We start from the raw sequence: 17477 nt of genomic DNA on the forward strand, positions 1-17477 counted from the left end.
ATTTTTTATTTTTACTAAAGGTAAAATGTTTATTTAATTGTAATATATATTTTGAAAATTTATTTAAAAAGGGGTTAGAAAAATGTTATAATAGAAAAAATAATTATAGAAGAAAAGAAAATTAAAATAAATATATGTATAATTACATCATAAATATAAAAGATGACTTCAATATGATGAGATAAAATTAATAATATATATTTTATTTTAATAATATCCTTAAATTAAAAAAAAAAAAAAATACGGTCAATATTTTACAATTTTTTTTTTGTATTTTTTTTAACAATATTTTTAAAAAAATATTCTTAAATTTTTAAAATTTTTATTAATAGGTGTAAATAAATAATTTTTGATAAAAACTTTATAGAGTTAATATTATTTTTAAATTTCATGGTATTTTTTAAACCTGGTTTATTAATAAATTATTTTTTTAATATTTTTTTAAATTAAAAAGAATATTAATAAACCTTTTCAAAATTAAAAGATATTTTAAAAACAAATAAACTTTTTATTTTATTTTATTATTATTATTATTATTATTTTAGTTTAAAGAAGAGTCAAAATTATTAAAATTATTAAAAATTTAGAAATATTTTTATTAATTTTGCCAAATATATATAAATAAAAAAAAGTATCATCAACATAGAACAAGCTTTTTTTGGTAGCAGCCTGCATCTATTTTCTGACCATATTCGTTTAATCTAAGCCTATTGATTGAGAAATGAAAGTGATGGGATATTGTGTAATAACGACGTTGCCTAATAGTTCATTCATTGTACAATATTAACGTTTTGGTACCTGATTCTAATAACCGTCGTGTCTTTTATTGTCTCGACATAATTCAACGTGATACGACTTTGATGTTGTAGTACTAGATCTTTTGTCTCCCTCGATAAGAAAATCTTGGTGGAGCAACGTCATCACACGTTTCTTTACTTCATTCATTTCATCTCTATTTTCTTAAATATACTTTAAGAATGAGTGATTGTCCTTCTCCGACCCTTACTGTCGAACTGGATAGTGGACAGCTAATGCGTTCCACTTATTGAACAGGGTTCTATGATCGGTCTGTGACCCCTGATATTGAAGGCATCCTTGGAGTGATCTTGTAGTTCCTACGTGGTGGAGACGATGGAGTCGCTCAAAGGGTTGAAGGGAAATAGTGCATCAAGCTGTTGGCAAGGGCCAACTTGATCCGTTTCCCCAAGGATCCCAGATGAGAGAACCCTAAGAATGCCACCGACTCCAACTACCGTCCATGTACGATCTATACTAGATCTGACCAACTGCCCATCCTACCTCTTATACGTTCTCGACCGCCCATCTTTGTCTCCCTAAAGTATCCAAAAGGTGGTGAGAGTTTTTTTATTTATAATCATTTACAGAATCAAATAGATTATAAAAAAATATGGAAAGAGCAATAAATGAATATAAGATATTAGTCTATAATCAAAGATTAAATATGATACATATGGTAAACAGTAATGGAAAGCTAAATATCCTCGATAGAAATGAAATAAGAAATGCATATCAAAGCATATTTCCGATTATGCCGTAACGTTCCAAATTAATTCAACGTTTGGAACTAATAATATTTTACAATATAGATCTAACGCTAAATAATTTTAGTAATTTTTCTATATTGGGTGACTTTCTAGAAATTTTCGTAAAAAATATATGGGTGAGGACAAAACATTCTAAAGGACCCGTATTAGTTTGTGAAGATAGTTTTCACTCGTAGTATCAGTTCAAGACAAGTAGGTAACGTGGTTATCGTGCAGATGAAGTAAGAGAATGTTGAGTCCATCAAGCGACGAATTTAGGTTCCAAACTCGAGTTTAAATCCTTGGCATGAGCATTACACATACAACGTGAATATAACGTAACAGCTAAAACATTTGATAATTGATATAATCATTAAAATTAAAATGTAAAATTTTTTTATTCACTATAAAAATGTTCCCAAATTTTCTTTCATAAATAATTATATAAATTCCATATTATTTTAAAATTGTGCAAACGTGGCATGTAATGAATGGGCATAGAAAATTGTCTAGTTGGCGTGTAAGAAAAGATGAGAACACGTGTAAGAAAAGGGTGAGTCAGAGGGGAGAATTGTTGACGTGGACGTTGGTAAGCGATGAGTTGGAAAGTGGGTCAAATAAATAAGCGAGACTAAGATGGAATTTCCTGTCGCCATCTGTCCCCTTTTCCGTTTTTAACGTGCTCGTTTCTACACTTAGGGTCCCGCACTGGATAATAACCCAAAGGCCCTCCTTTTTTAAAAATTATTTTTTATTTTCTATTTTAAAAGTTTCCAAATATAAATAAATAAATAAATTTACGATATTGCCATCGACACTCCACTCTTCTTCATGGTTCACTGATCCTGTCTGAAGTATGTCTACATCTTGTATTATTATTATTATTATTATTATTATTATTATTATTTTTCTTTTTAATTCCTCTTTTTCTCAATATTTTATTCCTATTTCTATTATTACAAGCTCGGGAGGACGATCGTGATTGAGTTTGATTGCTTACTCGTAATGGACGTTGGATTAAAGGACCTCGACGTCGACTTCTACCTCGACTCTCTAATCTTTAGTTTAGTGATTCAAGATATTGGAGCAATTAGGATGCTAGCTCGAACGGGATGAAAAATCTTCATTTGAACGGAAAATAGGGAAGAATCGAGGAGAGGTATCTCCCGTTACCTAAATGGGTCGGGGATGGGAATTATACTCTCCATCCACGTTTCTGCCCAATTCTCTACTTCACCCCGTCTCGCCTTATATATATTTCTTATTTCCATCCGTTTGAGCAAGAGCATTGAAAACTATGAAATTTTAAAATTATGTCAATAGGACGTTATATTATATTTTTTTTCTTATAAAAATTGGATTTATTGGGATGTTTTACATTTTTAATATAAATTATATTGAAAAATGGAAATCGTCCAATAAAAAATTATTTAAAATAAATAATGTTCTTAAAAATACAAAAAAATGAAAAGAACATTCTCGGTAGAAACCCGATGCTCATGAATTTCCTGCGGAGAACCTCATCTCAACTTTCAAAAAAAATAAATAGAAAATTTAATGGAGATAGAAAAGTCTTCATGTTTCAATCCCATAAACATCTCTAATATATATAGCACACTTACAAAACTTCAAACTCAACCGACCTATAGTTAAAGCTCAATAGCACGCTATAGTAATCGTTCATATTTTTCTTTGATTTGAGTATCCATCGAGAAAATGAGATTCAAATGAACACCCAATATTGTGTTTCAATAATTTAGCTGATACGCTACAATTTCATAAAAACATTAACGAAACTTCAAATTAGGTTAACCTCCGTTCGTTTCAATGATTTTTCGATTTTATTTTATTTTTCTAACAAATTTCTTCCATGTGCTTATTATTCAAATCTTCAATTATTTTTAGTTGAATGACACAAACATATTTGATTCAATGTATGCGATAATTTTGTAAAGCTATACTCGAAGTTGCATATAACCATTAGGGGCCATGGCCCCTTCATATATGAACAACAAACATAACAAAAAAAATAATTCATGTAATAACATCTTTGGGATGTTCAAAAGATGGAAGTAAAATCAGTAAAAACCTGAATCTGAAAAAGAAATCAGAAACCCTATGGCTCATAGCTCTTCGCCTCGAGAGAAGCTTCATGCATATAAAATATTTTATTCCCCTTTCCAACCGATGCGTGATCTCACAATCCACCTTCTTAGGAAACCTAGCATTCTAGATGGCACACGGTCCAGTGTCTAACTCTGATATCATTTGTAACGCTCTAAGCCCACTACTAGCAGATATTTTCTGCTTTGACTTGTTACTTATCGTCGTCAGCTTCATGGTTTTAAACACATACATTAGGGAAAGGTTTTCACACCCTTATAGAAAATGTTTCATTTCCTTCTCCAACTGATGTGAGATCTCACGATCCACGAGGGCCCATCATCTGCGCTGGCACACTATCCGATCTACTTTGACTCGTTACTTATCATCGTCAGTCTCATGGTTTTAAAATGTATCAATTAGGGAGAGGTTTCCATACCTTTATAAGCAATGTTTTGTTCCCTTTCCAACCTCGTTCAATCCCACCAAGAATCATTTGAAGGTAAATTTGATTTCTCGTTAGATTTGATTTTGTAATTCGTTTTGTTTAGTCGAGGGTTAGAGTTCTTAGACTTGACGTTTGATACCATCATTGTGGTTCCTCATGGGTATGTGTAGGCTAGTGTGGAGAGGTGGTGATGTCATAGTTGAGGAAGTAAGAGTTTGTTATTGTTGGATGATGAAAGTCTCACATCTGCTAATTTAGGGAATGATTATGAGTTTATAATCGAAGAATATTCTTCATTGGTATGAGGCCTTTTAGGAACGCCAAAGCATAGCCATGAGAGCTTATGCTCAAAATGGACAATATCATACTATGGTGAAGAGTCGTGTTCAATCTCGTAGTTTATGAGAGAGATACAGTCTGCACCATGCAGCATACAGCATGCAGCATGCAGCATTACCAAAAGCCACTGTTCTTACCAAAAGCCACTGTCCTTAAAAGACAAACAAACTTGTAATCTTGAAAGTTGTACAAATTTGGATGATTTCCCTTCCACGCGTCCTTCTCCCTCCATGCAACGTGCTCTTCCCTTCCCCATGCCACAACCTCTTCGTTCTTCTCTCCAACTTATACAATTCCACGTGCCCATCTTCAATCACGTTCGGGAGTGGACGACCAACCTCACCACTACCAAATATTGTCCTTTTTGAGCTTTCTCTTTCGAGCTTCACCTCAAAATTTTTAAAACGCGTCTATTAGGGAGAGGTTTCTACACCCTTATAAAGAGTGATTCGATATAGGATCTCACAATCCACTCTTCTTCAGGGCTCAGCGTTGTCGTTGACACTCGTTTCTCTCTCAAATCGATGTGGGCCTCACCACTACCAGATATTGTCCCCTTTGAGGTTTCTCTTTCGAGGTTCCCCTCAAAATTTTTAAAACGCCTGTTAAGGAGAGGTTTCCACATCCTTATAAAGGGTGATTCGATGTAGGATCTCACAATCCACTCTCCTTCAGGGCTTAGCGTTCTCGCTGGCACTCGTTCCTCACTCAAATCGATGTGGGATCTCATAATTCACCCTCCTACAAGACCCAGCGTCCTCGTTGACACTCGTTTCTCTCTCCAATCGATATGAAGTCTCACAGATCATATCTCTATAATGGATAATATTATTCGATCTGAACCTTTTTTTTTTTTTTTTTTGTTTTATACATGATGGGAGAGTTTTGTTAGTATTTTTGTCACTGCATTGAGAAGTTATTAACAATAGAGTATTTTTAGGAGAAGTTATTAATCTTGGAGCATCCATATTTAAGAGGAGAATTATTAGTGATTTTGCTTCTTTAAATAGTCATAAGTTGCAGGTTCTATTTAAACAACTCTTTGGTACAAAATGAATTTTGTGTTATTCATTCGTTGGGTTTGGATCGAGATCCAAAATTAATGCAATCACATTTGAGATAGTTAAAAAATCTCTATAACAGTACGATATTATTCAAATGGTTGTTGGAGAGTCAGACAATATAAGGATGAGCAGTTAAAAGTGGAGCCATATGCACCAAAATTTATGGAGAGAGGAGGATGGTCAATGGCACAAGGGAAGGAGGTAAGAGGGTGAGGGGGATCACATGGAATAGGCCACTTGTGAGGCCTCAATTGGCTGGATGGTTACTGCAGCTCATGGCCTTGGCTTGCGCTCATTGCTTATGCCATTGATGCACCCTGTGCTCCCCTTACGGCCCTCGCTTTTACATTAAATTTTGGCAGGTGAGGTCCCTTGCATGCAACATGCAATGGACAATACCCCGTCGGTGGGCTCAACTACCACTGTTTCTTCCATTCAATGACTATTCCATCCAACCAATTCATTTAGAAAGAGAAACAAAAATGGATGATTCCAAGAGTGAGATTCCGATATCTCACGTCGGTTGGAAAGGAGAACAAAGTATTCATTATAAACGTGTAGAAACTTTTCTTTAGCAAACGTGTTTTAAAAGCATTGAGGGAAAAATCGAAAGAGAAAGCCCAAAATGGACAATATTTACTAGTAATGGACTTGAGTTGTTACAAATGATATCAGAGCCAGACATGGGAGGCTGTGTCCTGAGTCTCGAAGGGGTGTGGATTGAGGGTCCACATCGATTGGAAAAGGGAACAAGTGTCAGTGAGAATGTTGGGTCCCGAAAGGGTGTGAATTTTGAGATCACACATCAGTTGAGGAGGAGAACAAATCTTTTTTGTAAGAGTGTGGAAACCTCTCTCTAGCATACGCGTCTTAAAAACCTTGAGTGGAAACTCAAAAGAGAAAACTTAAAGATGACAATATCTGCTAGTGATGGGCTTGTGTTGTTACAAATGATATCAGAGCTAGACACTAGGTGATGTGCCAACGATGTGACTGAGTCCTGAGTCTCGAATGCGGGTGGATTGGGGGTCTCATATCGATTAGGGAAGGGAATGAGTGTCACCAAGGACGCTGGCCTTGAAACACTCTTTGTATGGGTGTGGATTCCAAGAACTCAATCAAAAGTGTGAGATCCAACGTCGGTTAGAAAGAAAAACAAAGTATTATTTATAAGGGTGTGGAAACTTTTCACTACCAGACACGTTTTAAAAATATTGAGATGAGAAATCTATTAGCGGTGGGCTTGAGCTGTTACAAATGATATCAGACTCAGACATTGGGTGATGTGTCAGCGAAGAGGGGTGAATTGTGAGATCCAACATCGGTTGGGGAGGAGAACAAAGCCTTCTTATAAGAGTGAGGAAACCTCTTTCTAACATATGCGTTTTAAAAACCTTAAAGGAAAGCCCGAAAGTTGCCATTACATTTGTCAACTAACTTCGAGCTATATAAACCTATTCCTTGAATTAAATTTAAGCTCGATCGAGGAGTATCACGGGGTGTAGCTCGCTCTTTTCTTTTTTGTTCTTTGGAATCGAAAAAAAAGGTGTCAAAATAGAAGGTAGAAGGGGACATGGATCCACATTTAGAGGCCTACTTTATAGAAATAGTACACAAATCATAGGGATTGCAATCAATAAGGGGAGCTACTTGTTGTTTGTCCTAACACCTAACTTACATTTACTTCACTTCAAACCAACCAACATATAAACACTCAATTTTTCCCATTTTAATGGCATCGTTTGTACTCGCTTACGTTTACATAAATTTGTTTATTTTAAGGAAGATTTTCGAGATAGATATCTAGACAAGTAAATATGTGTAGTATGATCATCTTGTGTGCATAAAAAAGAAATGTCCCTTTGTTTTTGCTTGAAATCTTTTGAACGTTCATAAAGAAAACTGAGCTTTCATTAAGAAGAAACGAAAGAATATAATAGGGCATGGTGGAAGCATAGGCCGACATCACGGGTCAATAAAAAAGGGCCTACAAAATGAGGACCATATGTATCGATTGTATTAATATTGCATATAAAAAATTTAAAGTTGATTTTGATCCCGAAAAGATGTAGATGTATGCTCAAAAATTGAAAAAAAGGGGAAAAAGAAAGGAAGCTCGAAGTAATTAAACCTCTTCGAGCTATTTCGAGCTATTTTGATTGTGGTTCTAAATTATAGTTGCGAACTAAATAATGAGAAAAATATATATTTAATTTGAAGCGGTGAAATTAATATTAAATATAAAAAAGAAAATACATTTTATAATATTTAAATATATTATTTTTCAAGTAAAAAGGTTTTTTTTTTTTTTTTTTTTTTTTTTTTTTTTTTTTTTTTTTTTTTTTTTTTTTTTAAGTTTTATTTAACTCTAAATAAAATTAAAGTCAGTTATGACGTTCCTAATATGTGAATAAAACGTTCATTCCCAATAAAGAAGTCAAACTACACAATGGGCGTGATTCGTCTACTGCCTTGAGTCGACTACGTGTAGCAAATGGTGGAGGTGTTGGACGAACGAAGGCGTTAACCGATTTCGGTCGTGCTTGTGATCTGGGCTACGTCGTTCTGTGGGCTTAGGCTGGTGGCTACCTGCATGTGTGGTTGGCTTGGACGTTTGGTCACACTTCACATGAGTTGTGGAGCATCACTAGGTGCTGGTAGGTTGGGTTAGTCTCGACTAGACTGTTCTTGTTCGTCTATTCAAGAACTTCTTCGAGGTGTTCATATCTTAGTTTGAATGTCTAACCCATGGTAGCTCCCTTAGAAATTTACACAACCCTTTATAGGTTTGGGCTTTTGGGTCGAATTATTCTTGGGCTAATTTTATATTTAGCCCACACGCGATATTATTTGTAATTTCTCAAAGGTTTATGGAACACATGCCAACTTATAATTAACGTAACTGTCCAAGTCCAAATAAGGGATCTGTGTCGTAATAGTAGTACATCTAACTCTGATTAGGTGTTTGATCTACGTTAGGCATTGATAAACATCTCTCCCTTTATTATATATATATATGTTCTAATACAATAAATGCTTGTTATAAATTACAAGTTTAATATAACAAAAATTAAATATTTGGTTAAAACGTAATAAGAGCTTATATATGATCGAACGATGCATTAATAAACATCTCTCCCTTTATTATATGGTAGTAAAATATTGGAAGTAATATATATATATATATATATATATATATATATATATATATATATATATATATATATATATGTTCCCCATAAAAAAGGATGGTACTCAAATCATGTTTGGGCCACTGCCTATGTTGTCTGAGAAAATTTTCCAATTATCTTTAGCATCAATACTGCTCTCCAATAAGGTATATATAACAGCCTGCATGAAATTATTACTTAATTAGTGGCCTTTTTTAAAAAATTATTATGGATAATAAGAAAAATATAAGGCTAAAATTGTCATTTTACTTATCAAATATACTTTTTAAATTTATTACACATTTATTAAAAAATTTAATATTTTAATTAGTTGTTATAATAACTAATAATAAAAGGTTAAAATTGTCATTTTACTTATGAAATATACTTCGGGTATTATTGTATTAGAATTTATTAGACATTTATTAAAAAACTAATGGAAAAGGCTATAATTGTCCTTTCACTTATGAAATATACTTTTTAAATTTTCAATTTTATTCATAATGGAAAATATTAGATATTTATTAAAAAATTTAATCGGGTTAAATTTAAAGGTTAAACTTGTAATTTATTATATTTTAATTAGTAGTTGTAATAATGAAAAATAAAAAGTTAAAATTGTCATTTTATTTATGAAATATACGGGTTATTATTCGTATTAGAATCTATTAGACATTTATTAAAAAATTTCAAACGGCACAATTTTAAAAATTTAAGGTTTGAACTTGTAATTTAACTGTTTTTTTTAATAAATTTATTATAGAAAGAATAGAAAGAAGAAAATGAGAAGGCTATAATTGTCAATTTCACGTATGAAATATAGTTTTAAAATTTTAAATTTTATTCTTAATGGAAAATATTAGATATTTATTAAAAAAATTCAAAAGGTTAAACTTGTAATTTTGCTATAATAACGAAAAATAAAAGGTTAAAATTGTCATTTTACTTATCAAATATACCTTTTAAACTTTTAGTATTATTCTTACTAGAATTTATTAGACATTTATTAAAAAAATTGGAACTCAGTCAAACACACCACTTTAAAAATTTAAGGTTTGAATTTGTAATTTATAAATTTATGATAGAAGTAAGAAAATGAGAAGACTATAATTGTCATTTCACTTGTGGAATATATTTTTAAAATTTTAAATTTTATTATTAATGGAAAATATTAGATATTTATTAAAAAAAATTCAAAAAGTTAAAGTTGTAATTTATTGCTATAATAACAAAATAAATAAATAAATAAATAAAAGGTTAAAAGGGTCATTTTAGTTCAAATCTATTAGACATTTATTAAAAAAATTCAAACCAATTTAAACACAACTTTAAAAATTTAAAGTTTGAACTTATAATTTAACATTTTTTATAAATTTATTATAGAAAAAAAAAAATATATGAGAAGCCTATAATGGTCATTTCAAAAATAGTCTATTTAAAATTTCAATTTTATTCTTAAAAAAAAAATTATAATTTATTAAAAAAATTAAAGGTTAAACTTGGATTTTCTTACCCAGACCTATTTTAATTTTTTTTTTTTTATGTTTATTTTGTTCTCTTTATAATTTTTTTATTTTTATTTTTACAATTATGAGATTAAATAAATTTCTTGCCAAAAGTTTATTTTAACCTATTTTTATTACTACAATTAAAGTTTTATAAATAAAGATTAAATGATAGTTTGAAAATAAAAAATATATTGACCTAAAAAAGATATTTTAAAATAAGAAACTTCAAAATCAAAATATTATTTAAATAGAAACAAAAATTAATTAAGATCAAATAACTTACCCTATAAAGGATACGTTTTATGTCACTTGGCTTAGCCTTCCACGCTTCTATGTCGTTTAGATAGAGCATAGCATCACTCAAGCTTTTTCTTTGTCCCTATATTAAAATAATAATATTTTTAAATTTAAAATAAGTAGTCTCGAACACATTTTGATTTATTTTATTAAGCTTCTTTTCATCACTAAGTCAACTCGATATATATATATATAGATTTTCAATAAAAATATTATTATAAGTTACATTTTTTTTTTAAGTATTTAAAATATTTTTTATTGTTATATTAATGATAAATTTATTATTTATTATTTTTTTTACTTTTTTTATGAATATTTTCTCAAAACCCACTTTTGTCATCTAAATGAACAAATAAATAAATAAAACTATTATAAATTAACATTAAATTATTGATTTTTTTTTTTTTTCAAAGAGTGTTTATACAAAATCATTTGAAAAATAAAGCATTTCTTTCCCAATTATAACAAACACATTATTTATGGAATAAATTATATATTAGTCCTTATAAAGGTGAGTGAAAAATTGTTGGGTTGAGTTAGATTTTTTTTTTTTTTTTTTTTTTTTTTTTTTTTTTTTTTTTTTTTTTTTTTTTTTTTTTTTTTTTTTTTTTGGCTTGACTTTCTTTGAGGCCGTGCATCCTTACTAGTACACTATTCGATGTTCATCCTCTACGTGGCTCAACGTCCTTGCTGCACATTGTCTGATGTTCACTTCTTATGTGTCTCAATGTCCTCGCTAACACACTGTCTGATGTCCACTCCCTATGTAGCACAATGTCCTCGCTGACACACTACCTGATGTCCACCCCCCACGTGGCTCAACGTCCATGCTGGCACACTGCCCGGTGTTCACCCCCTACGGAGCTTAGCGTCCTCACTAGTACACCGCTTAGTGTCCACCCCTTTTAGGGCTCAATGGTAGTGTTCACTCCTTTCGAGGCTCAATGTCCTCGCTAGTACACCGCTCGTTGTCCACCCCCTACGAGCCTTAGAATCTTCACTGGCACACTGCCTGGTGTCCATTCCCTACGAGCCTTAGCATCCTCGCTGGCACACCGCCTGGTGTCCACCCCCTTCGAGGCTCAATGTCCTTGTTGGCACACCGCCTAGTGTCCACCCCCAATGAAGCTCAGCATCCTTGCTGGCACACTGCTTAGTGTCCACCTTCCTAAGGGGCTTAACGTCCTCGCTAGCACACTACCCAGTGTCCACTCTCTCAAGGGGCTCAGCGTCCTCGCTGGCACATCGTAGCGGTGTCCACCCCCCTCCGGGGCTCAATGGCAGTGTCTACCCTCCTCTGAGGCTCAACATCCTCATTGGCACACCGCCTGGTGTCTTCCCCTCTACAAGGCTCAGCGTCCTCATTGACACATCACCAAGTGTCTAGCTCTGATACCATTTGTAAGAGTCCAAGCCCACCGCTACCAAATATTTTTCCTCTCTAGGCTTTTCCTTTTGGGTTTCCCCTCAAAACTTTTAAAACGCGTTTCCTAGATAGAAGTTTTCACACCCTTACAAATAATGCACTCATTCTCCTCTCCAATCGACCTTTGGCTCTCATAATTAAATTTTCGAAAAACCAAAAATTCAAATTTTAGTTCAATCCGACCAACTCAAAAACAGAATAACAACAAAATTCAACTTGAAATCCAATTCTAAATTACTTTTAAAAACAATCGATAAATGTTCAATAATTAAACTAATTATCAACCTAATAGGTATCTATAAGTGAAATTCCTAAATAATTTTAACCCGACTAACCCAACCCAATCTAGCTCATGTATACCCCGGAGAAAATACCGTGTGGATGAGAATTGCAACCATTGCCAAGGTAGCTTCATATTTAATCTCAACTTTGTCATTTTTGTATTTTTGGAGCACCTTCTTCATTATCCTCTCAGCCTCTGCAGGATTATTAGCCAACAATGCCTGTAAAGCTTTTCTCTGCCACAAACAATAAACCCTCAAACTTACAATCAAACCTAAACATAGTTGAAAGTATAAACTAAAGCCCACCTTCTGAGCACTTATGTCTTTGGTTTCGAACTCCGCCGCCGCATCCAAAGAGAAGCACAGCAGCGACTGCATAGCCACTTTGGTGTTTAAAAAAGGAAACCCATCGTTCTGAGAACCGGACGACTCCATTCGGTTATATCTGTGACACACTATTTTGATGCCATTATTACTACACCTCCGAGCGTCGTGCTTGTTAACGGTCTCGTTGGGGACGAGGTGAACGGAAGAAGACATGTTGCGTCGGAACGACAACGGGAGTGGCAGTGTTGGGGCGATTCCACGGTGGAGGAGGGCGGTGGAGTTCATGACGGTGGGTGGTGGTTGGTTGGATTGAAATTTGAAGGCATGAGGAAAAGGGAAGAGGCTTTAATTTAAATAGAGGGAAAAGGAAGAGAATACTTGTGTATTATTAGAAAAGAAAGTAAGGGAGTATTTTACTTGAAACATGAGTAAAAGTTGCTGTGCTATGATTTGCAAGGCATCACGATTCGTTTTTCATTTCCTATATTGTATGAAGCACTTAAAATAAAAAAAGTGAATACTTTTCTTTTTTCTTTTTCTTTTGAATTTCTCGGGTTTAGAGGTGTACACGGGTTGTGTGATATCCCACGTTGGTTGGGGAGTAGGGTGCGAAAGCATTTCTATAGCAGACGCGTTTTAAAGTCTTGAGTGTAGGGGAAATTCGAAAGGGAAAGCCTAAAGAGAACAATATCTGTTAAGTGGGTCAGGGTCGTAACAGGTTGGGTTGGAAAAATCTTTTTAATTAACCCAAAATCTCGAGTTGGTTGGGTTGATGATCCAATCAACAACCTGAATGAAGTTTACAACCCAACCCAACCCAACCCACTTGGGTTAGGTTGAGTTGGGTTGTTGAGGTACGGGTCGTAACAGGTTGGGTTGGAAAAATCTTTTGAATTAACCCAAAATCTCGAGTTGGTTAGGTTGATGATCCAATCAACAACCTGAATGAAGTTTACAACCCAACCCAACCCAACCCACTTGGGTTAGGTTGAGTTGGGTTGTTGAGGTACGTTAAATATTCTTAATCTTCACAATAATTTTAAAAGTAAAATAGGGTTGGATTGAGTTGTAAAATACCCTATTTTCAGGATCCATCCCTCGGGTAAGGTTGGATTCAACCCTCAGGTTAGGTTGAGTTGTGTTGTAATACTCTATTTTCAAGACCCAACACTCGGGTTAGGTTGAGTTGTGTTGTAATACCCTATTTTCAAGACCCAAACCCTCGGGTTAGGTTGAGTTGTGTTGTAATACCCTATTTTCAAGGCCCAACTAGGTTGAGTTGTGAAATACCCTATTTTCAGGACCCAACCCTCAGGTTAGGTTGGATTCAACCCTCGGGTTAGGTTGAGTTGTAAAATACCCTATTTTCAGGACCCAACCCTCGAGTTAGGTTGAGTTGTGTTGTAATACCCTATTTTCAGGACCCAACACTCGAGTTAGATTGAGTTGTAAAATACCCTATTTTCAGGACTCAACACTCGGGTTAGGTTGAGTTGTAAAATACCCTATTTTTAGGATCCAACCCTCGGTTAGGTTGAGTTGTGTTGTAATAATCTTAAAAGTAAAATAGGGCTCTATTTTCAGGTTAATTAGGTTGACTTAATAAAAAAAATGTTAAATACATGAACGGAACCAATCCAAAGTTTCGAATTTCCAAAAATTCAACACAATCCCATCGAAAAAATCTAGCCCAACTCAATCTTTATAGTTTTGGTTGAGTTGTTGGATTGAGCTAGGTTGAGTTGGGTTGAGTTCAACACAATCTTATCGAAGAAAATCTAACCCAACTCAATCTTTATAGTTTTGGTTGAGTTCTCAGATTGGTCAAGTTATCGAATTATATGAACACTCCTAATTTTTTTCGTTATTAACATTTTATACTTGAATGTATCGTGTACTTTTTAAAAAATAAATAAATTCAACATAAATTCACAATGTTACGTAACAATGCAAGGTATAAGTTTTGTGCTTTTCGTTTTGCATGGCATGAGAGATCTTTGTCAAGTGGTCCATGTCTTGGAAACGTAAAGTCATGATAATACTTTAAACAACAAAAACAAATATGCCTCGTGACATTAACCTTTTATGTACTTCAAATTTATTCTATTTTTGATATAATCCTCATTTAAAGTTAATTTTTTAACAACTAAAATTAATAATAAATTTATTACTACAACTTATTTTAACATTTATTAAAAATACCCCAACTAAAATTAGAAATTTAACCTTTTCTCCTTTGTTGATTTTTGGTAGCGTGAGCTTCTTGTAGCCCATAGTTAGGTCGAGAAGGTACGTTAATGAACCCGCCTAGTGGGTTCATGCGCATTTGTGTGAACCGTGAGTAGATAAGTACTATACATCTAATCCTACCCAAAAAAGACAGAAAAGTCCAAGGAACAATCACGAGAATTAGGTCCTACCAATTATGATACATGTCGTATGTGGTTGTATTCTTCGACCCCAACAATCGGATCAGTTACAAAATATTTTTAAAACTCCTCATGTTTAACATTTGTTTAGGTAAAAGTGAATGCCCATGTATAGATGATAACGACCTTAGCTAGAGAGGTCATGTAATAGAGTCATTAATAGTCAGATACGGTATTTCTATTATAGTCTCATTATTAGGATAATTTAGTAGTATTTTTAATTTTTCGTGCATGCAGCCTTGACATGCATGTAGTAACAGTTTTATTTTTTAAAATTACCAAGGTCGATACTATTGTACACTTCATCATATCAATTCTCATGGATAATCCTCGGGTCCAAAGATATAAATTAAAGTAGGTTTATCACTTATATCAATGAAAGTCTCACGTGAAAATTTATTTTTTTGAGTTCTACGTAGGAAAGATTCAAACTTTTGACTCTTTAATTAAAAAATTTACGTCTTAATCAATGTAGCTATATATGCATTTGTAATACCCGAGCCTCGATAAGAGATTAAACACTCAACTTTTCTTTTAAAGTTCGAACTTACAAGTTTTCATTAAGAAATATAAATGAAAATAGCAAACAATTAAAAAATGGTTAATGTCAACCCATAGGTATTTTGGTCATTTTTTCCCTCGTCTTATTAAGCACGTGCAGATAGGTTAATTGAGAGTTTAGGGAAAAAATAAGGAAAGGAAAACAAAAGAAAAGAAAAAGAGAGAGAGAGAAAAGGAATGTATCCCTGTTCCAACTCCAATTTCAACCACGAGGAGTTCGATTTCGACTGAGGTCATTCATAGAATTTGCTTAGAAGCCTTGGGAGAAGTAATTTAGACTATATGTTTTCGAGATTTATTTCGGGGTTTCTCTAAATTTGTAACATTTGTAAGGAATTAGGTTCTAAGATTTGTTTATGTTGATCTTGTTGAAATATTATCACTAACTCAATAAGATTAAGCACAGTTTACTCTATTTAGGTTAAGAAAATGATTTAGGATTTTAGAATAAATTTAGGAAAATAATTTAGAGATTTTAGGAAAACGTTGAGAAATTTTAGGAATACATTGCCTACCATATGGTATAAATACTTCTCCACCCTACTGAGTTCATCACCCAAGAAATCCCAAGAAATACGGAGCAGTAGTATTCTGCAGAGTGTCTTGTAATCTCTTCTCGATTGGTCATAATAAAAAGTGCGAGTGTTTCCCACATAAAGTTGTGTTCAATAATCTGGTATTAGAGCGAGGTTAGTGTAGGTTATCTGATCTCTTGGAATTCTTAGTATGTTTTGTGGTTGCAGCTCTGTCTGATCTTCCACATCATAAACGATTTCTTGAGATTAGTAGTGGGTGAGTTTCATGCTTTATGGTTGCAGCTCTGTCTGATCTTCCACATCATAAACGATTTTTTGAGATTAGTAGTAGGTGAATTTCTTTTGTGTCGTGAGTAGTCTGTGACTCTGCAAGTTTTTTGTTGAAAGAGTTTGTTTGGTATTACTGAGTTATAGCCAACACGATGAGTGATTTCCAAATCGTTGGAGGAATCAAGAAACTCAACAACAACAACTACAACACGTGGGCAACATGCATGATGTTCTATTTACATGGACTTGATCTTTGGGAGATCGTTGGCGGGTGCAAAACCACGCCGCCAGAGGAGGATTCTAACGGCGCCTTGTGCAAATGGAGAATCAAAGTAGGAAAAACAATATTTGCCTTGAAGACCACAATCGGAGAAGAGATGTTAGAGCATATTGAGATGACAAGACACCGAAAGAAGCATGGGACACGTTCGTGATGTTGTTTGTTCTCAAAGAAGAACGATGCAAGACTACAACTTCTGGAGAACGAGTTGTTGTCAATTTCACAACGTGACATGACGATTTCTTAGTACTTCTACAAGGTCAAGTCGATCTGTCGGGAGATTACTGAACTAGACACAAAATCCGCAATTAGAGAAGATCGAATGAAGAGGATCATAATCCACGGATTGTGGCCAGAATATCGAAGCTTCATTATTGCTGTACAAGGTGACCCACTCAACCATCACTTGTAAAGTTCAAAAATTTATTAGCCAGCCAAGAAGCCATGGCTAAACAAATGGGAGACATCACATTCAAGGGTGAAGAAGAAGCACTCTACACAAGTAAAAGTCGGAGCAATAATAGGCTATCTATCAAATATGGATACAATGGTGACAAAAGAAGAAGTCACCAAAGAACTGCACAACTAGGGAGAGCTTGGGAGAACGATAGCAATAACTCTCAAGGGAAGAGATTGGAAGGAATTTGCTACAATTGTGGGAAGAAGGGCCACATGTCCTAGAGATTGTTGGTTCAAGAAAAAAATCTTCCGAAAGAAATGTGACATCCTCGAACATGGGGATGGAGGAAGAATGAGATGCAGAGGTATTGTATGCCATAGAAGAAGATGAGCTAGCACTCATGGCGATGATGGGAGACCATATCGATTATGAGAATGATTGGATCGTTGATCCAGGATGCTCAAACCACATGAAGCATTACCAGGCCTCAG

The 17477-nt window shown here is 33.8% G+C and overlaps 1 protein-coding gene across 1 annotated transcript; it reads right to left on the reverse strand.

Moving 5' to 3' along the window:
- Nucleotides 1-8732: 8732 nt before the first annotated feature.
- On the reverse strand, nt 8733-12844 carry LOC111490483. The gene is made up of 4 exons (XM_023139127.1): nt 12490-12844; nt 12274-12417; nt 10460-10555; nt 8733-8849 (listed from the first exon to the last, which is right to left on the reverse strand). The coding sequence occupies exons 1-4, from the start codon at nt 12793-12795 to the stop codon at nt 8754-8756; spliced, it is 642 nt and encodes a 213-aa protein (XP_022994895.1). The 5' UTR covers nt 12796-12844; the 3' UTR covers nt 8733-8753.
- Nucleotides 12845-17477: the final 4633 nt, after the last annotated feature.

Source organism: Cucurbita maxima, unplaced genomic scaffold (assembly GCF_002738345.1).
Source record: "Cucurbita maxima cultivar Rimu unplaced genomic scaffold, Cmax_1.0 Cma_Scf00015, whole genome shotgun sequence".
Classification (NCBI taxonomy): Eukaryota; Viridiplantae; Streptophyta; class Magnoliopsida; order Cucurbitales; family Cucurbitaceae; genus Cucurbita; species Cucurbita maxima.

What these genes read in the sequence shown, in the direction of transcription:
- LOC111490483 (XM_023139127.1), bottom strand. Translation starts at nt 12,795, where the DNA reads ATGAACTCCACCGCCCTCCTCCACCGTGGAATCGCCCCAACACTGCCA. An exon ending in AAGACATAAGTGCTCAGAAG is followed by an intron (nt 12,418 to 12,489) that starts GTGGGCTTTAGT and finishes TGTTTGTGGCAG; the next exon opens with AGAAAAGCTTTACAGGCATT. An exon ending in TTGCAATTCTCATCCACACG is followed by an intron (nt 10,556 to 12,273) that starts GTATTTTCTCCG and finishes ATTTTAATATAG; the next exon opens with GGACAAAGAAAAAGCTTGAG.